General features: G+C 37.4%; 3 protein-coding genes across 11 annotated transcripts in view; 2 read left to right on the plus strand and 1 right to left on the minus strand.

Annotated features, from left to right (window-relative positions):
• The window catches only part of gish (casein kinase I gish), a 63,388-nt gene extending 50,369 nt beyond the window's left edge, over positions 1-13,019 (plus strand). For 2 of the 9 annotated variants that reach the window (XM_033332130.2, XM_076619538.1), the window contains exons 5-10: positions 100-334; positions 872-1,191; positions 2,842-2,916; positions 4,051-4,176; positions 5,205-5,311; positions 6,210-13,019. In XM_033332130.2, the coding sequence (XP_033188021.1) occupies positions 100-334; positions 872-1,191; positions 2,842-2,916; positions 4,051-4,176; positions 5,205-5,311; positions 6,210-6,279 (933 nt within the window). In that variant the 3' untranslated portion in view covers positions 6,280-13,019. Of the gene's footprint in view, positions 1-99; positions 335-871; positions 1,192-1,734; positions 1,810-2,841; positions 2,917-4,050; positions 4,177-5,204; positions 5,312-5,625; positions 5,828-6,209 lie in introns of those variants that run through there. The other 7 variants (XR_013058699.1, XM_033332140.2, XM_033332126.2 and 4 more) reach the window with 7 other exon arrangements.
• A 160-nt stretch (positions 13,020-13,179) lies between these two features.
• Positions 13,180-14,574, minus strand: LOC117155783 (uncharacterized). Its single transcript, XM_033332143.2, has 4 exons — positions 14,292-14,574; positions 14,055-14,220; positions 13,774-13,977; positions 13,180-13,705 (listed from the first exon to the last, which is right to left on the minus strand). Exons 1-4 carry the CDS (start codon positions 14,473-14,475, stop codon positions 13,498-13,500), a joined length of 762 nt encoding a protein of 253 aa, XP_033188034.2. The 5' UTR covers positions 14,476-14,574; the 3' UTR covers positions 13,180-13,497.
• A 586-nt stretch (positions 14,575-15,160) lies between these two features.
• On the plus strand, positions 15,161-20,116 carry LOC117155778 (uncharacterized). The gene is made up of 6 exons (XM_033332120.2): positions 15,161-15,565; positions 15,635-18,332; positions 18,471-18,578; positions 18,734-18,949; positions 19,253-19,573; positions 19,780-20,116. The coding sequence occupies exons 1-6, from the start codon at positions 15,495-15,497 to the stop codon at positions 19,933-19,935; spliced, it is 3,570 nt and encodes a 1,189-aa protein (XP_033188011.2). The 5' UTR covers positions 15,161-15,494; the 3' UTR covers positions 19,936-20,116.
• The last annotated feature ends 574 nt before the right edge of the window (positions 20,117-20,690 follow it).

The raw sequence follows: 20,690 nt of genomic DNA on the forward strand, positions 1-20,690 counted from the left end.
GCTAACGTAGATTTCCCGTTTAAAGCGATAATTAATTTTGATATAGGTATACTAGATGATAAGTTTGTTTGTATTAATTGAAATATTGCTTCTCCACAGCTTCATAGGATAGAATACGTTCATAGTCGGCATTTGATCTACCGTGATATCAAGCCGGAAAACTTCCTGATAGGACGATGCACAACCAAACGGGAAAAGATTATCCACATCATCGATTTCGGACTGGCCAAAGAGTACATAGACCTGGAGACGAACAAACACATACCGTACCGGGAACACAAGAGTCTGACGGGCACAGCGCGTTATATGAGCATCAACACGCATCTTGGAAAAGGTAACTTTTACCTCGGTTTAGATATCCGTGCATAAGACGACGGCTACAACAACAACCTGGCCGCCGGCCCATCTGCACAAACTTTTCAAACTTCGCCGCTTGCTCGTTCTTCACAGACCCGGAGAAAGTTTGTAAGCGAGCACGCGCCGCGCTACGCTATATTAAATCCACCAAGAATGTTTCTTCGCAACGTTCGCGGCAACGTTTCTGCTTTGCCCGCGGACAATTGTTACGTCGTTTATATCTCTTGATTATATTTCGAGAAAAAAATGAGTCCTGGTTCTCGTGCGTCATATAGACTTTTGGTATTATACTATGGTTATAGCGGATATATGCTCGGACGAATGAAACATTTGAAGAACAATGTACATCATATACGATAGAATATATATGTTGTATTCTCATAAAATTGTTTTGACGTATCTTTTAGAACGCCAGCTCGTCAGAAAACGCCTTCGCTGTAACCATAGACCGAGGCAAAAATTTATACGAACACCACCGATGCAAAATTTTTAATTTTCGTATTTTTGTAATTAGAGCAGAGTAGAAGAGACGACCTAGAAGCGTTAGGGAACATGCTGATGTACTTCCTGCGCGGTAGCCTTCCGTGGCAAGGGCTGAAAGCGGACACGTTGAAAGAACGATATCAAAAGATCGGCGATACGAAGCGGAACACGCCGATCGAGGTTCTCTGCGATGGACATCCCGAGGAAATGGCTACGTACTTGCGGTATGTGCGTAGATTGGATTTCTTCGAGACGCCCGACTACGAGTACCTGAGAAACCTTTTCCACGACCTGTATGAGAAACGAGGTTTTGTCGACGACGGAGAATTCGACTGGACTGGCAAGACGATGGTACGTGATCCATTGACGAACAAGTGATCCCTGTATACGTCACTTTCTCTTTTACCCCTTCGCAATGCATGCAAGAAAGGAAGACAGAATAACAGGAGAGTTACATGATGGTCGATTATGTCCAGGGACGAAGCACGTATCGCAAGAGTCGATATCAAAACCTATAGTGGAGTTCTCTTTTTTTCTTTTCCTTCTTTTTTTCTTTCTGTTTACATATTCGAACGATTGCCAATTTACGATTAACGCAATGTACAATAATGTTCACATTTATTTATTTGATTACGTAAATTAAAAGATTTTTTTTATCAATGATACCTCTTGATTATATCTGTTTCATTCGTGCGGCTCGTCGAGCGTATTCATTATATTGTACATAGTAGTTTTAGCGATAATCGCGTAGAAACTTCGAGATATCGTCTCTTCTGGGTAAGTAGGTCGTCCTGAGGAATTCCTTCTTTACATCGGCCCTACGTCTTTATTTTTGGTGAAAAACATGTTTCACTGATTTTTAACGTTTGCATGCTGCTCCCAATAAACCTCTAGCCACACAACTTCGATCAACTTAGAGCTCTGAGGACGGCTCCTCCCTCTCACATTGGAAAGACTAAATCTGATAAGGTGGGTGATAAACTGTACGCGAAGTTCACGTTTTTATTACCTGTACGCAGACGTGTGCGTGTTCGACAGCTTGAATATCGAAATTATTTGAAAAAAGTACACCGACTTTCTATTAATGTATACAAAAAGGACGACGCTGTACCAAGATAGTTTGTCAAAGAAGCGTGTATTCCTGCTCGGAGAGAATCGCTCGTAAAGCGCATGGAACGATACTGGGAGCTTATCGACTTTTATTTCGTTGAGCATGAAAATGTTATTCCTCCTTAGAGACACGATATCTCGTTCTGACCGAGATTCGCATTTACGTCCGCAAGAGTTGCATTCACCACTTAAGCATGCATATTTCCTTCCCTGCCCCTATGTTCAATTATTTATTTTATGCTTGTACCAAGATTCTTTCGCAATATTTATATACATATAGTATTTATATTTAAATAGTATGGTAAGTGCGTCGTTTACCTTGCCATTTTTCTTTAATTTGTTAACAGAGGAAATTATATTTACATCTACAGGGGAAAATAATCCGATTGAAATTGATTTGTCTTTACCATCGATCTTTAATTTTAGAATTTTATAATTATAGAGCATATAATTGTAAAATATAGTTTCGTATTAATAAACGAACCGGTAAACAGGTTAAAAAACTTTTTATTCCTTTGTAGAACATTGAATGCCAGTACTGTAACGTAGATTAGATTTCTAATCTGTATGGGAACTATCTTCTCTATGGTAATACTCTTTTCATCCTTACAGTGAATGAATGGTATAGCATGTTTCTACCAGTTAATTTAGAATGCTTCACGTTTGCAGATAATATTAGTCATGGTAATGTCGTATTTTTATTTGAATATGGATGTCCGTTTTATCTTCTCCAGTTCGAAGAGCAATGTACGAAATAATAATGTCCAATGTTACCGTCAATTATTATTTCATTTCTGTCTTCAAGTATGTTATACGAAATTGATCTATCTGTAAACATCGTCTGATAAACAATACACTCCACTGAATGTAATATTTGTGTTTCGTTTTCAGTCCACACCTGTTGGATCCCTGCAGACTGGACAAGAGATTATTGTATCTCCGAATCGTGATCGGCACCCGTACAAGGTACGTATACGCTTTCATTTCGATATTCTATTTTTCTTTTTTTTTTTTTCTTTTGAAACAAGAAACAAGCATGGTTGTGTGAAGCTTACCTATCTTAAATAACAGCATGAGTATACACCTCGTCGGTATATATATATATATAAGTAAATAAAAAAATACAAATATATATATACATATATTTTTAAACAAATTTCACGAAAGCTGTTTGCAATTGAGTTGTCGAAAAGGGAACGTTCTTGAGATAATAAATGTTAAGATACAAAAGTAGAAATTTGATTCAGGACTTTTGCCGAAAACGTTCGAAGCATATTCGAAGATAGTTGGACTTTCTAAAAAAAAAAAAGTATTACATATACGATTTTGTTTCTTTGCGAAACATGGAAATCATCGATGTGTAGGAATGCGATGATTTTGAGGAAAATGTAGTCCTCACGTTGGATGAGGTTCACATCGAAATGCAAGGCAACTACGTAAGCCACCAAAATCTTGTAATACGCTGGTCTTACTTCTTCATGCATGTTCTATCTTATCGTAGATGATTCGGGATAAAATTGTAGTTACGTGAATGTATGCAATGGCCGGTTATCATATCAGATAAACCAGCGTTTTTTTTTCTTTCTTTCTTTCTTCTGCTTCGAAGCAGTCATGACGATTTCCAATGACACAGCTTGATTTGAAGTAACGGTACTAAGAGCAATTTGAATTTCATTAATTTTTTCGTTAAATATGCAAACTTTTATATTTCACATTTAAATACATGTGTGAAGAAGCGACTTAGGACATGCCGTATCTGAAATCCCTGTTGGCAATCCTTCTAGTATTGTTTCTATCATCGACGATAAATTTAAACGTAGTTAGTCACGTATTTAGTTGGCGAGTATCGAGTAAATTAAAGATCACTTAATCTCATTCACAAAATTCTATCAATAAATTTCGCATAGTATTCTATTAGTATCTTAGATATAAATATCAAACAATCGTGAAAATTATACCATGCTAAACGGGCGACAGACAACGATAAAACTCATGTCATTGATGATCTTCACATTTGGGTGCAGCTTCGAGTGGCATAAAGTTTATTAATTTTTTTTTTTATTGCCGTTGAAAAGTGGTCTTTAGTGCTTATTCCTTTAGGATGTGACAGAGCCAGGGGTGGGAGGCGGGGGCGGTAAATGGGTGGGAACCTCGAGGACAGATACTGCGAAGCAATCAGGAGCTGGTGGTACATTGACACCCGCTGATAGGCACGGTTCTGTACAGGTGAGTGAACCCTGCCAATCCTTTGTACAATCCATTGTGCCCATCTATTTCACTTACCTATCCAAAAGCCACTTTCTTTTTCTTTCTTCTTCTTCCCTTCTGTTATGTGTTTTTCATCCGTTTGATCTATAATTTCCATTTCATTGATAAATAATTTTAGTAATGTTATTACAGTTATTCGAACATGACTTTGTCTTTTTGCACAATATTTTTAGCCAAACAAAAGTGTGTTGATTTTGTAGCAGTAAAAAAAGAAAGTAACATCACGCCTTGTGTCTGTAATGTCATTCATCTCGTGCGATGAACTCTTAAGCGTAAGTTTACGTTTGAATAGGAAGAGACAGCGCACCTCCTGCCCGTGTTATCCATCTGTCGCCTTTGTTCCCCCATTTTCTTAGCCCGAGAAGGTGACGTGCAGACGCGTCCACGAAGTAAACCGTTCGCTCTATTTCTAGACAAAGCAACGCCGGATTATGGTCAGTTAGAAGTTTATGCAAATTGGTTTGTTGCCGCATGCGAACGTTTGTTTCGTTGATCGATTCACTTCTAATTCAGTTACTACTTCACTAATCCAGTCTTCACTTCATTTCCATAATCGTGTCTTCTCTTTCTCTTGTTCTTTATTCCCATGTTTTCCCGAAGTTCGAGAGAACATAATTGACGCGAGTAAAAACAAGTAATTTGTTAACCAAGTTGATCAGCTATACCATATTTTTAGAGTTTAATTAACAACGCCTTACAAATATTTGTTGATTGATGTAAATGATGGGCTTGGACCTTCGACGTAGAACTTTATCTATACACGTGTATATGTTTATAAAGATATCTTTGTCACGTATTTCGTATTAGCTTGGTAGAGTATTTTTCTGTGCATTTTATATTTCAAACTTATGGTAGGAATCGTAAGATTTCATATTTGAGATATCGATATCGAGGATATAGATTTTTGTTTTAACCAATTGATTATCCTTTAGTAGTCTATGCATGTAGAACCGATCTTTCGGGTGATAACGTTGTTATGTATTTAGGTGGTGTCCTCGACGAATGGAGAACTAGCCAATGATGATCCTACTGCAGGACATTCTAATACGCCAATCACAGCACCTCAAGAAGTGGACATGGTCGACGAAACCAAGTTAGTATTGCGATTGCTTTATATATTTTCTTTCTTTTTGTATGACTAGTAGATTGCTAACTCTCCTTGATAAGCGAAAGATAAATTACGATTGAGGCAATAACGCTTCTATAACTAGTGCATGAATATGTGACGTATTAGAAGCATAAGACTGTATTAGAAAAAAAATATAAGCCAACGTTGAACAGAGTACACTAATACGATAGATAATTAATAGAAAAGTTACATCCTTGTCTCGTTGTACAGTTTTAATCTTGGTATTACCAGTATTTTTTGCATGATACGTGTTAAATGTCCTCTCTGTCCTATTTCAGAAAGAAATGTTCGACGACAAAAATGCATTGTCGTGGATGCGGAAAGATGATACGTCGAAGTTTATACCCTCCTACGTCCACTGCCGATCCTAGACCGATTCCTGAACTTGCTTCAATATCACGATATAAGTGGCCATTAAAGAATTTTCTTTTGTGCAACATAAAGGCAAAATATAATATTCGATGACTTTCCTTATCTATCTAATCTTGTTATACGTTATTTGCAATATTCATTTCTTTTTTACTTCGATGATCTTTGCTTTGTTTCATAATATACGATGTAACGGATGTACTTTAATGTCAAGAAGAGAATATGGACTTTACACATGACGATTTCGATTCTAATCAAACTCTATGACCAGCCGTAACCGTAATCCTAGATCCATTGTTTGCCTTTTTGTTCCTCTATGTTTTTTTATTTGACGAGTGGCCTGTGTGTCGATTGTTCGTTTGGAATTTAATACTTTAGCAAATTGATTTGAGAAAAGAACTCGGTTTGTCGCCGCTTTAGAATGCCTTGTCGTGCTGCATGTTGGTGTCATAGAGTAAGGCGATCAAAAGAAGACGACTCTAAGTCCTATTAGTGTTTGGTTTATTTGCAGATGCTGTTGTTTCTTCAAGCGGAAGAAGAAGAAAAGTGGAAGACAAAAGTGACTGTCTGTTATCGTCAGTCTTGGGGGGGACAATACAGTGCGCGTGTAACAGAAGTGCAGATAAAGTTTTTTTTTGGGAAACGTGTTGCGGCAGTGCGCGAAGAAACCCGTGGACAAGAAAAAGCTGCAGTTGATCCGGAATGAGGGAGGCCGTTACCTTGCTACATGCCGGAAGTCGAGCCGCTTCTCAAGATTCGGTGCTGCACACCATCGTCACGATGTCATGCCGCCGTTGTTATCAAATTAAAACCACCACACAGCCATCATTATTACTGCTATTATTATTGCTATTATTATCGTTATTATTACCACGATTAACTTTGCTCTTCTTCTTTTCGTTCTTACAATTATTATTACGATTATTATTAATATTATATTATTATTATATTATTTTATTATTTTATTATTATTATCGTTTAGCTGATTATTATTGTCACTTCGTCTACGATCATCGTTTAAAACGAATCAAACATCGTTTATTAATGTCGATGTTACCGAATACACTGTAAACTTGTCACTGCTGACTGAGGATAATTTTAACCGTCGATCCCAACCGTTTAGTACTGGTAAATCGCTCCACCTACGTTACTATACGCGTATAACAGTAAGGAATTGACGTGCCGATGGTGAAAGAACGCGTTTTGTGCCTACGACTCCTTCATCTTGTACCGCGGTGGCGCACTTTTCAACACGCCGTCATTGCAAAAATGTGTTACGATACGTGTATTAAATCGTAAAAAAAAAAAAAAAAATTGAAGCTGAGATCTCATTTTACTCAAAGTCCCGGATAACGAGCGTAGCGTACTCCTGCTTGTATCGAACTTTATAAACAAATTACTTGTGAAGTCTGATCGACTGGAAAGGCATGAAACTGAAAAGGTAAACGCGTTCGCGTATGCTTAACTCCGATCAGTTACAAGCACATTCAGTAGGACAACGTTTTTCAAGTTCGTGATCGTTTCAGTTAACTTTTTCTTATTTTCCCTTCAACGATCACGAGAAGCAGACGATCGAGTAGGATTGAAATTCACGTATCATTTTCGCGCGTATCTTTCGATTTCATCGTTTCACATTCGAATCTTCCAAACGTTTTGTCTTTTCGCCGGCGCTGAGAGTTTGACAAGTAGTTTCTTGTTTAATGGAAGATTATATCCTTTTAAGTTCATCTTGTACGGTACACGAGGTATAACAGTATTAACGCTATCTGTAGGTAGCAACGGATACGTGCTAAATTGCACTCACCGTATTTTAGTTAACAATTTTTAACTAATTTTATTTTACGCCTACACTGCCTGTCGTTATTCTATATAAGTACACGATTATACGTGAAAACATTACACTGACTGTACATAAAATATATCGAGAACTATTTTGCTACGGAGCTGCATATGCTTTATATCGATTGTTTTAGTTAGTCGCATATCATTTACCGAGCTTCGTATAACAAAGTGACTGTTCAAATTATCAATATATATCCTGGAAATGGAGCGATATAAAAGTGATCGTAATTCTAAGCAGTTCGATTTCGGTTTCATGCCTTCCGTGAATTTATCACGTAAAAGCTATACGTCGCAGAAATCATTCAAATTACATTTTACATAACATATCGAAACACAAAGAAAAGAGAAATTACAAATTTTCCTCTGTAGATTCTAATATCTACCGTGAAAATTGAATAGGACGTAGATCAACAAATTATACACATGTATTCGACACAGTTGATCCGTGTTCTACCCAAAACACGAAGATTCGGGAAACTTTCTTGAATCGTATCTTAGCGTCTATAAAAGGACTCGTTCATTTCGGAGTAATTTTTTTATTCTTGAAACACACGTGTTTAAACAAAGATAATTATTAGAAATGTAACAAAAAAAAGAGAACCAAAGTATGCTTGTAATTGAATATACATCAATATAGGTTTGATTTTAAAGCAATAAAAATACAAACTTTTACCGTCTCTGTTTAACTCTACAAAAGAAAATAAAACAGAATTTTCTTGGAACGAATCGTTGTCTGCTAGATCAACACGAACACAACTGGATTTAAAACCAAAAGAAAATAGAGAGAGAGGGAGAGAGAGAGAGAGATGGAGGGAGAGAGAGAGAGAGAGGGAGAGAGAGAGAGAGAGGGAGAGAGAGAGACAGAAAAAGGAATATAAAACTGTACGTGACATAGTTATACAGTACTGTGCACTTACTTTGTGGAAAACTTTCTCGAGAGCTTATTTAATATGTTTGTGCCACGAAGTTACGAGAAGAAGAGCGTTACGATGTGATATATGCAAATTCCCGTGGATGTTCTGAAAATGCACCCAAGCAGTGAAGAGATTACTTAACGCGAAAATATGCGCGCGATGGCGAAGGGGAAAAGGATCTTGTCAGCCTTGCCGATTAAACGAGCAAGTAAGAACATTTGATGTGTTGATAGTACCGGATGTTTTGTTACAAATTTTCAACATCGTTAAGTACGTCGTTGAAGGAAATTATACGTTTCTAACGAATTTATTCGTTTTACTCGAGCAGACCATATTATGAATTGAGAAACTTGTATTGTTCGTTTATTTGCAGGCTGATTAATAATAAAAAATTGAATTACTTCTTGGTCTCGAGTTTTCTGTATATCTTGATATTAAATTTTCCTGGAGGATTCCCTGACGATACATGTTACATACGGGACGTAGATATTAAGATAATAAAATCCTTTTTGAGAAGTTATAAAATTCTCGAAAAGTATGTACCGTGGTCGCGGAAAAATATGTCCTTTTATTTTTTACTAATTGTTTGTATGACAAAGTGGAGTTATATAAAGAAGTTATATAAGAAGCGATAGATTTTCTAAAAATATTATTATCTATAAATATTCCCAATAACTTAGTATTACTTCATAGATGTACAAAAGATTGCTATTTGAAAGTAAACACATGTATCGTTATAAGTATAGTAGTAAAGGCAGAAGCAAATACACCATTTAACTGATAAAGGCAATAATGATAGTGAAAAATGAAACTATTGCTGTAATGTCATTACATCCCGTTAGATAATTGTTGACTGATAAAGAAAGTAAAGAAAGGGCAGATTAGATGTCTTTGTGACGTGTCTTTTCCATAATTTTCTTCCACAGTAAAATCTTGTCTATTCGGGCAGTACTTCGCCAAATGAATTTGTAACAAAACGCAATCGATTGATCAACTAGAGAGAATTGTTAAACAACATCGACAGTCGTTTAATCGGCTGACTAGCAAAGATGTTTTTCTTCTTACAGGAATATTTTAAGAGGCGATGTAATCGACAGACTGTCACTTGTCTGCGCGTGAAGACGGCGAGTACTAACTTTACCGTGTCTGAAGGTCCGAACTCCTACTAGTCTGGCCAACGATTGCGTACCACTGCCGAGCCATACCGATGTACCGTGTTAGCGTACCGTGAGTGCCCGTACACGTTGTATCCATTAATTATTGGCCAAGCACATCCGACGACGAAACGTTCGATGTACTTAGAACGAAAGCGAGAGCGCGGTGCACTAGAGAGAGAGAGAGAGAGAGAGAGAGAGAAAGATTGCAAACTAAAGGAAAGGAGAGAATGTATCACGATTTATGTAAAAACGAAAAAACAAAAAAAAGAAAAAAAGAGAAACTAACAAAGAAACGTTATGTCGCTAGCTTCTTCACACCTGTATGTATTACGCTGTTATTGGCCGTCGGATGTCTTGAAGTAATACGCTTAAATGGAGATGAGAACTAAACCTATTAACTTTGTGGATTTCCTTTCTCGTTATTATCTGTATCTTCCCACTGAGTATGTACCGAGAATATTGTTCCTTTTATAAGCTTGCCAGCGCAAGTAAATGTCGAACAATCGGACGGTAGATTTGTATACAGCGAAAGAGTGCGAATGCAAATGCTACGACGGAAGGAGAGAATGAGCGCGGTAATGTAAGACCTAGAGAAAACATAGAAAAGAGGTATCGATTGGCGGAGTGAAAGAGAACAAATTCAGAGTACCAGAGTGATGGAAAGACAAAGAGAAGAGGAAGGAGATCCCGTTGTCCTCCAGTGTGTATGCTTTCATGTGGAAAGAGAACGAATCTTCGTGTTACTCGAATGCTTAAGAAGCTAATGCCTCTTACGTTTTCTTACTTTTTCGTTACTAGTATCGTTTGTAAGCATGATCTCTCGATGGAACATATACGACACAAACATACACATACAAACATATGCACACACACCAAATTTCGCGATTAGGGTATATATTAGTAATGAATTCCAAAATTAAGGAACGGAGTTATCTCCGTGAGAGGAGAGAGGAAGGGAGCACACGCAAGAGAATGAAAGTGAGAACGTGTGAAAGAAAGAAAGAAAGAAAGAAAACTGCGCGAGTGAATCTTGTGGAAACGAGAGAGTCTCCGTATTTATATCGCTATCCAGCCACATATCGTTGGCGTGATTATGCTGCAACTATGTTGCAATTTAGCTTGTAGTCTTTTTTTTAGTCGATTTTTCATGTGTCACCAGTTTTTAAATACAACACGACTGACTGCTGGTTAAGTATGGTTGTGAGCGATTAAGAAAATGTTTCCTTATCTTATTCGGGATGTATGTCCCCTTTTCTTAACGATATTTTTGTTTTCTTATTCATTCTTGTACTTCGTATAGAAAAGGTTGTTATGCTCGTCCCAATGACGAATCCGATCGTCCATTACTAATGATAGAACAATGATTGAGTTTGAAAACGATTATTTGTATATTTGTAAAATGGTGCGAATAGATCGGACCGAGATCAATGTATGTATGTGTCTTTCATTTCCTCGCTTTTAACGAGTTGCTACAACTCGCGACTTATCGTTCGTTTTTCAATTATGAGAACGACAGGCGGTCATGTTCCAGCAAGACTCGAGCTGATCGCAAATCAATCCGTAGAGGATACGTGATTTCCGTTGCGTTTCTTTTTTCAATCGTTTGTTTTGTAATTAATACAAAGTGAAATTTATTAATTTTATTCATGTGTTGAAAAATTTACTTGATATTTTCTTTTCTTGTATCGATTATACAAGACTTGTTCCTTAATTATTTTTATTATTAATCCTGACTATTTTTTGTGTGCATTCTGTGCATGGAACTGGTATCTTCTTTAATTGTTCCATTACATGTATTTCCAATTCGTTTTCATTGTAAGGCAAGGGCTAAAGTTTGTAAAGCTATTATTAAATTTTGATCTGTCTTTAAAATATTTGCCTTGGAATGTTAGTAACATTTATTTAAAAAGAAAAAAAACGCATTCAATTCTAGCTAATATGTTAATCAATGTGTCGCGTTTTTTTTTTTTTTAGTGAATTTTTCACGTGATACATTTCGCTCTGCGAACATGATCTAGATAATGTACGGTCAGTGTGCGTTTTAATTATTATTATAAAAGTTTGTGTAGCATGTATTCGTTGTTAAAGCATTCTGCAGCTTGTGTTCGATGATTATTTGCCATTTATATGGAATTGGCAGCTCATGTGCATTATGATAGTATGCCCATGTAATGAGTGTGATTGATGACGTTATAGAAATTTTGAGAAGTTTATCGATATAGTGAGGAGACGTTATGCTATGGAAAGAAAAAATAAAAATCGGGCGACGATTCATTTTTGTAAATAAGAATTATTGGAATGGATATAGAAGTACGCACACGGAAACACGAAAAGTTAAAATATGTGAAATGTCGGATATCCGGATATGTATCAGCTTCAGATTATATATACATATACATATATGCATAAACAATATCAATAATGGCGATTACTAAGCTGTATTGTTACTACAGTAATTACCACTGTCTCGCAACGGCAGTGATCGACTAATTTTATTACCGCGTAATCATAAATGATGCCAGTGAGAAGTGAATGTGTTCTTTGTGACGAAATCGAACGAAGAAGAGTATGGAAATTGCTAATGAATTATTCCATTTTCTAATTTATAGAGACAATTTAAAAGTATCGAAGATGCTTTTCGAAGATATTTTGTCCATTTCGTACATGTCTACAAACACAAAGACAATGACGTCTGAAGTTTTTGAGCGAGAATATTCTATTATATTAATGGAACGACATTGTTCACTTTTAACGTGCTTTTGTTATTCTATTAGTGGATTCGTTTTCTTTCCACTTACGAAACTAATAATCTATTAAAGATAAAAAAAAAAAGAAGATTAATGTACATAGAAATTAAATTGTTTGAGTACTATTCCGATGGATTCTGTGTTTACGCCAGCAAGCGTTGGAATACGAGGGGTGGAGAGCGGTTTGCATCCTAATGGTGAAAAAACACGAGACTGAAAGACACACCGGACCATAAAAATTTCACGCGTTAAATTCACGTAATATAGATGATATAATGTAATTTACAAGATGGATCATGTCCTCATTAGTTTTGTCAACAAATGTGCACCTCTCTCCCCTACATAATACATTTCTATCGTACTTGTAAGCTGTGATTGAAATCCTATCTTTTAATTCGTAATCACTGGCTTACGAATTGTTATTTATCGATTAATATATATATATATACCATATATATTTATGTATATATATATGTATATGTATATGTGTGTGTATATATATATATATATGTACACATAAAACCGTCTGATAAAAATCGCTTTAATAGAATTTGAAAAAGACATTGAAATTGCGCGAAAATTTTTTCCTGTAAATAAGCGTTGTGCCTGCGCACTTAGTCAAACAAAAGAAGTTCTTACTGGATTTCTTGTATGTTTTTATTTTGACTATGCAAATTGACTACTTGACTATACATTTGGAGCTTCTTTTATTCTCTTTTTCAACGCATATTGTAGAAAAAGAACTTGTTTCCAAAGCTTCAAGTTATATTAGTATGCGGTAAATAGAGAGAATACAAAAGATCTAATTTTTAAGTTTTTTTTATTTTGTTTTAAGAATTTTCATTTCATATACATTTCTTCTATAAAACAAAAGAAAATGATACATGATGTGCTTTAAAATTTCTTCATCCTTTACAATGATCTTAGTATTTACATTACATTAACAAAAAAGTTTGTACCTAATAATAGCAAAAGTGTTTTATTTAAAAAGTACTGTAGTATGTTTTATTTGAAATCTTGTTCTTAATTGAAATATTGTTGCATAAAAAATATAGTACAAGCTAAAGTACAAAAGTAATAAATGATATAAAATGTTACATAAATATTATTCTTTTAAATATTTAGCTGCTTTTATCTTCTTTGCTCTTAAAATTATTTTGAGACATTTTTAGCACTGTTTCAATATTAACTAGCTCTCTATGTTCTTCTAGCATTTGTACAAAAAATGGATCTTTATATAACATATGATTAGAAGCAGCAATAAAATTTACAATTAATTTTTGCATTATATTAATATTTCTTATAGTTCTATTTATTTTTTCCTTATTTCTGAAAACATTTAGTAAAATTTGAGTTAAAAATCTCACTAATGTATTATTAAGCGCATATGTACTTACATTGCTAACTCAGGGTTCATTTCTTTTAGTTTTTTGTTGCATATTTCCTCTTGTTCCTTCAAAAATTGTTTGTGCTCAAACAATGCATTGCGACATTGAATTTTTAATTCTAACTGCTCCTTTATCGCATTGTCTATTTCCTTTTGTATTATTAAAATATTGTCGTTCAAACTAAAAAGCTTACGCATATATGCATAAATTTTTCTAGAAACATATTAGAACAGTTAAATATTTTCTTTCAATTCTAAATTTTCAAGTTTAGATTGTTTGATTCTTTATACCTTTGCATATCACTGTTACCTTCTTTGCCTTCCAAAATAGCTTGAATGCTATGGGAATGAAGACATAGTTTAATCGCTGTATTAGTTATAAGAGAACTTGCTGTTGCTTCGTGCAAATTTGTTACTGAGTCTCTTAGATCTTCCACTGGTTCTTCAGTTGCTGTATCTAAAATTATGATAGGACATAATGTTTACACCATCAAGGTCTGGTTGGTATGTAATAATTTTATGGCATACAAAAATCATGTTGTGCTTTAAGTATCAATAACTTGGCATTTAGACACTTCAATAATTCTCGTGTGGCTGTAATTTTTTCTTCAATTGGTTTAAAATCTTCTATCGATATCGCTCCAATTGGAAAATTGGAAACACTTTTATTCAAGCATGCAACGGCATTTATTAAATCACGGAATTCTGACATTTTATAATATAAATAAAAAACAAGGTAATTATTATTACATATTAGTTTGTAATGAGCATTTCTTTATGGTTACAACCATTCTGCCACAACCATCAAATATCAAAAAGTTCCTAGATTTCTGTAACTGGTAAGTTTTAGTTTGTAATAAGACAGGGTTTCTAAGAAGAGTTACATTTATTTAAAAAAAAAGTTATTTCTACATTACTATGGCCTAATATATAAAAGGATAGAATTATGAAAAATTTGGTCTACATAGTTATTTTTTTGTAATATAATAGACGAGGTACAGAATAAACGTGACATGCAATGCTTTTTCGAGTACGACGTTTTGGGGTTTACCTGAACTTACCATTTTCGTGTCACATGCGATGTTATCGATCCAGTAGAGTACTAGAATCACTGACAGAATGACAAACGCGACACAGAATAGATGTGACCTGCAATACTTTCTCGTGTCTCATGTGTCGGGTGTCGCCTGACATCCTTATCATTTTCATGTCACATGCGATATTATCGATTGAGTATAGTACCGATTTGAATTAAGTCTTTTATCAGGTTATTGTATGATACAATCAGTGACTGAAATAGATAGAATCTCAAACAATATGCACGTAGTATAAGTATAAATATATGTATGATCCACATGGAATTTGTGACGGTGCTGACCCTGTCACAATCAGAAAAGGCCACGTTAAGAGGTAACGAATTAAAAGAAGAAAACTGCTGTTACTACGTCTAACAATACTCTACGACTGTCGATCGGTTAGAAACTCGATGACATATCTTCGTACGGTATTCTCTATACAATTAGTATACAATGTAACCCCTGTAGAACATCGTCACATTCTCAACATGTGTATGTATGTCCTGAATTTGGTCAAAATTTGTTTGATCGATAGTTGAAATCAAATATTTGAAGAAACTTCGTAGACGTAAGGTTAATGGTTAGGTTTAAAAATATTCCTTGTAAATAGATAGTGAACGTGTACACGTTTAAATATATTCGAGATTTTCGCAACATGAGTGGCTCGTGCAGACGGGAATCTAAGAAGCAGAACGATTGCAGAAGTAAGAAGATCACTGGAAAAAGGTGCGTAACTTACGGAACTACTTCTACATTAGTGTGAATAGATTTGACAAAAATTTCATTTATTGGCAGATGGGAATATCCGATTGCAAAATCGAAGGAATACTGGGAGAAATTCTGCGACGACGAAGAGAAGAGACTGATCACAGTAAGAAACCCTTCCCTTCGATTATCCTATCGTACCTTTTCCAAAAACGATTCACAACTTATCGATCTTAATTCGGATATTCAGGATAAAATATCTAATCGGAATTTTTTTTCTAACTCTTATTCAGACGATTGCGATGCATCCGATAATTCTTTGCACAAATTGCTTCCCATAAGGTCAAACTTTAAGTCGAATAGGTATTGGAATTGCGACGCCACGAAATCGTATCCAAAATCGATACTAAAGGGATCGTTTCGAGCTGCTCCAAAAAGTTTGGATACAACGGCTTGCCTTACCACATCGTCTAAAGTTGTACGAATTCCAAAATTAGATAGCCACGATCCTCAATCTAGTTTCCGGAAAATTCACCCAGGTAAAATGGATCATATTCGGACTTCTTTCAGTGTCCAAAATGAACGGAAGGTACAAGGAGAAAATTTCCCGACTCTACCAATTCTCGGTGCATACCCTACGACGTCTGATCTGCGATTGAAACTGAAAAAATTACAGAAACATTTAAGATTACTGGACGAAGAAGAGCGCGAGACGAGGGATCGAACACGCCACAAAATTGTCAAAGCAGAAGATAAGAAACTTGTGGCAGATTTTCGATCTACGACGAATCAAATCAAAGAAGAAAATGAAGACACATTAACGGATGAAGATTACTTAAAGTATTCCGCTCGTTTTGCCTACAAGGCGTTGAAGCGTTTAACGAAGAACAAAGATCTGGATTTCAAATTCAAACCTTTCGACAATCTGCAAGAAGAACAAGTTTTGAAATTAGGAGACGGTTCTTTCGCGAGTGACGATGGAAAACGAGAGCTCCCAAGGATTAAACGCATCGAGAAAGATAAGCAAAGCGAAGAATCTTCAAATGTTCACGATTTGCAGACGATTTCTGAAGAGAAGTCGCTCGAGGATTCAGAATTCACGCGCACCGACGTCCAATGTCCATCTTTGAAATCCGACGAGACAATTTCAAGAACCATTTCTACGGGATCGCGTTACACATCGGGGCCAAGTCCAGAATTCGTCTACCCGGAGGACCGGGAAAATCCATCGAGTCGTATTCTTTCGTCAATTCCAAAATTATCCAGTTTCCCAAGGAGGAATCGCGACAAATGTTTACCGTGTATGTATAAATTGTTCGAAACTCCGGTGCAACGAAAAGTATCTCTACCTAGAACCGCTTTGCGACGAATCATCGCAGAAGACACGAAAGTGGTATCACCCACGGATTCGTTAGAAGATAGCGACTCGAGTTCTCTGAACATACCAAACTTCGAGGACCAAGTGGAAAGAGTTTTGACCGACCAAGTTGATAAGGCGGACCTTGGATTTGAATGCGACGTTGCATTCGTCGAATCTGATGACTTTGAAAACGTGGTCGAGATTGCGGATGCCACTTACTCTCTCGAAGAAGACCAAGTAGGGAAAGGACTAACGGACGAAGAGGAGGGAAAAAGTATCTCAGAGTCAGAGCCTTCGTCTAATGTGATCGCGAAGAAAGCCAAAGAGGATCGACAAGACGATGACACGACTCTGACGAATTTAAACGAAGCTACGATAGATGTTACGCGTGTTACGTCTCTGGAACGAACGAAGGTTCTCTCTTCGTCTCGCAGCATAAGCTCCGATGAAGACGATTCGATTGTAGTTTCGGTCAGCGACGATCTACCTAAGCCGAAATACTTAGTACCCTGTCATGCCCCCACGAATTTCAGGCCGAGCTTAGAGCCCCTGCGAGCTTTAAGAAGCAGAAAACCGACGACTTTGCAAGATCGAATTGCCTTGCTCGAGTCGATGCCATTGAAGAAAAGCGTTTCTATCGATATTTACGGCGACATTTCGGCAAGATCAAGAGCCGTGCCTGGAGAAGTCCTTGAGAAGGGCGAAACAGGCGAGGACGAGAAGCCACCTCCGCCTCCTTTAACGAAAGCAAAATCCGTGCTGGACAAACTGATGCTTGGAAATGGCGAAGCAAGTACGGCAAAGCAACGACACGTTCTCAGAAAGGAAACCAGTTTCGCTGGTTTTTCTGTATCAATGGATACCGCGTCCAATAGCTCGGAAATACATCGGGACGCGTCGAACGCCGCATTACGAGAATTGGACGCTACTCGTGACGACAGCCTTTTGAAAACATTATCCGCTACGGATTTCGCGAGAGCCCGGACGAAATTGCCGCTTACGCAACCGCACGAGATCGTAGAAATTTTGAAAAATCTCGATGAGAACGTTTCGTCGATAGATATGTTGGAAATATTGTGCAAAGAATTTTCGGAACGATTAAAGAACGATAACGAGAACGCCGATTCGAACGTGAAAGAACGTAATAAGATGATTACGAATTTGACAAGGTTATTAGTCGATTCTAAACGTTATTTGTGTCCTGATAAATTCCCCTCTAACTTATCCTTCTCCGTCAATCAGCCACCCGTGTGTAATTCCCGTCTCCTCAGACGTGTCCTACCTCGAAAGACTTACAATCTCGTCGCACCTTTGCTGGGAATGCCGGAACAGCTTCCAAAGAAGAGGGAAGCTGTGTTCGAAGATCCGTTCGACATCGGTAAAACGCAAATTACCGAAGACACGATGTCCACGCATGATAGTTTAGAAGTACGTTTGATATTACCGTCTGTTCTTTTAAAGCAGAAAGCAAACGTCCTCGTATCGTGCGCTCACTATTTTTAGTTTAACAAGTTGCTCCACTTTGGTTCGTCTTTTTAAAGATAGCCTTTTTTTATAATTATCAAGGTGCATCCACCGACACCGAGAGACACCGAATCGCTCGCTGACAAGGAGAAAGTGGGTCGTCGTAGATACAATCCTTACGCTCTATTTCTGATGAAACCAAGACGTAAGGTGCGATATCGGACTGATAGCGATAGAGTAATCTCCTAACGGCCAGGGAGATAAAAGAAAAAAAAAAAGGAAAAAAAGAAAAGGGAAAGAAAATGAAATAGAAAATGTCGGTCGAAAGGGAAGAAAAAAAGACGAATAATCTCTTTACGCGTCAGGTGGTTACGTGGCGTCCTTTGACGGAACGCGATCTCGAAGGCTACGATCCGGACGCTACGCTGGAAATGAGAGCCGAAAACTCGATGAGAAAGATATGCAAGGATTTTTGCCAATGGGTCGAAACTTTAGGCGGGACGGATAACGTCATCAACGAGGAGGTTCTCAGGGATATGTTTGAAATCGATTTCAGCGCCGAAGCTTGCAGAGCGATGCAGGTTAAAGAGAAATATCGTTCATGTCCTTTATACGTATGCTCTTGAGACAGCTTTTAATCTTTCTAATATTTACTCGCTTCCTGCAAACGATTATTCACAGCGACGAACGATCGTACAGTCGGAGAATATTTAATTCCTGTTAAATATCGGCAACGAGACTCTAATTACTTTGAACAGCACGTTTCGGAAGCAAGCATCCTCTTCCATTTGAATCTCGCGAGAAGTTTGCTCAGCTGTCTCGTTTAATTGCGTCTGAACACTTTATTCCTTGTTTTCATCTGTTCTCTTTTTTCTTTCAAACAGATGTCGATCCAGGAAATGCCGGTGGTACCTGCAGAGGTAGCTTTAACGAGAAACACACCCGGTGCGAGCAAGCTCACGATGACGAAGAAGCATGTAATGAAAGACGCGAAAGCGGAAGAAACACCGGCGAAAGTAAAAGCTTTTGGCACCGCTATGCCTTGGAAGCTTCGATTCGTGCCGCCTAATAATCAGGTGCGAAAGAAATGGCTGCAATGCGAGAACGTGCCCAAGGATATCGAAACGATGGAAGTCGTTTGGAAAGATATATTGGATTTGAGAAGCGTACGAGGATTCGTGGAATGGCTACAACAGCATCCGGAGGTAACAGCATCCGCGTTATTAATCGTACGATAAAATTTCCATAGATCAACGAAATCGTCGTCAGGTGTTCGTTCTCCAATTAACTCTTGTACCGTAACCCACGACGCTGTGCTAAAGACAGCGGATAATGAAAGCCATTGTTTGCGCGAGGATATACCGTAACATTCCTAACGGATGTATCTGAATCCTCTTACTTATCGTTATAGGTACCACGGCCGCAAGCTTTGAAGAAAATCGCATCAATGGATATTAGCTCTTTAAGACTAATCGAAGACGACGAGAAGTTCGCGCATCTCGAACTGGATATTAATCAAATTAAGAGTCTGAGAGTGGCGATCAACGGTGACGATGTCTCGACGTAACGCGCGCGCGCGCATATATGTGTGCCTCGTTCTTTATATCGCTGCTGCTCTTCGTTTTCACCGTGTCACACAAATATACCGCTCTTACCGATGTATATGCATACAAGTATCTGTACGGGATTTTCCCTTTTATACCGATGCATCGAAACGAATTATTTCAATTTCCGTGAAATTTTCATAGCCTTCCAACTGTCGCTGTGTGCGCCGGTGGTTTAAATCGAACCGACGCATGAATATTTTAATTGCATATGATTGTGTGGCAGTAAATGTCGGGCGAATACAAAATGAGTATCCGAAACTGGCCCGCATTTCAGAATTTCTCGCCTCCGTTACGCTTATAAATGAACGAAATGTCTGTGTGTAACCGATACGGCCAGCCGATGACACGACGTCAAAAGCCTATCCCCCACCTCTATCTATCCCCTTTTTGCGTACGAAACGAAGGGTTAACCTGCGAAGCTACGGAGCGATCAGTAGCGTCCAGCGAGAAATTTCGCAGCGCTCCGTTCGATATCATTATTTGCACGAATATCGGGCAGTGAGCAGCGATTTCAATCGTACTGGAAAATGAAATATCCGAAGAGTTATAATATTGGAGGCGAGGTGCAGGGGGTGGGGGCGGCTGGTTATTTTCATCATCTGCTACGGTTGCAAATAAACTCTCGCGTATTTAATATAAAATATTGCCACAGCAAATAGAATTTTGAAAAACAAGAACGGCGGAGAGATAAAAAATATGTCGAGGGATGAAAATA

The sequence above is a fragment of the Bombus vancouverensis genome, chromosome 6 (genome assembly GCF_051014615.1).
Source record: "Bombus vancouverensis nearcticus chromosome 6, iyBomVanc1_principal, whole genome shotgun sequence".
NCBI lineage: Eukaryota > Metazoa > Arthropoda > Insecta > Hymenoptera > Apidae > Bombus > Bombus vancouverensis.

Coding starts and splice junctions, on each gene's coding strand:
- LOC117155783 (XM_033332143.2), bottom strand. CDS start 14,475: ATGTCAGAATTCCGTGATTTAATAAATGCCGTTGCATGCTTGAATAAA. Junction 14,221..14,291: donor TAAAGCACAACATGATTTTT/GTATGCCATAAA, acceptor TCATAATTTTAG/ATACAGCAACTGAAGAACCA. Junction 13,978..14,054: donor GGTAACAGTGATATGCAAAG/GTATAAAGAATC, acceptor ATATGTTTCTAG/AAAAATTTATGCATATATGC.
- LOC117155778 (XM_033332120.2), top strand. CDS start 15,495: ATGAGTGGCTCGTGCAGACGGGAATCTAAGAAGCAGAACGATTGCAGA. Junction 15,566..15,634: donor AAGAAGATCACTGGAAAAAG/GTGCGTAACTTA, acceptor ATTTATTGGCAG/ATGGGAATATCCGATTGCAA. Junction 19,574..19,779: donor GGCTACAACAGCATCCGGAG/GTAACAGCATCC, acceptor TTATCGTTATAG/GTACCACGGCCGCAAGCTTT.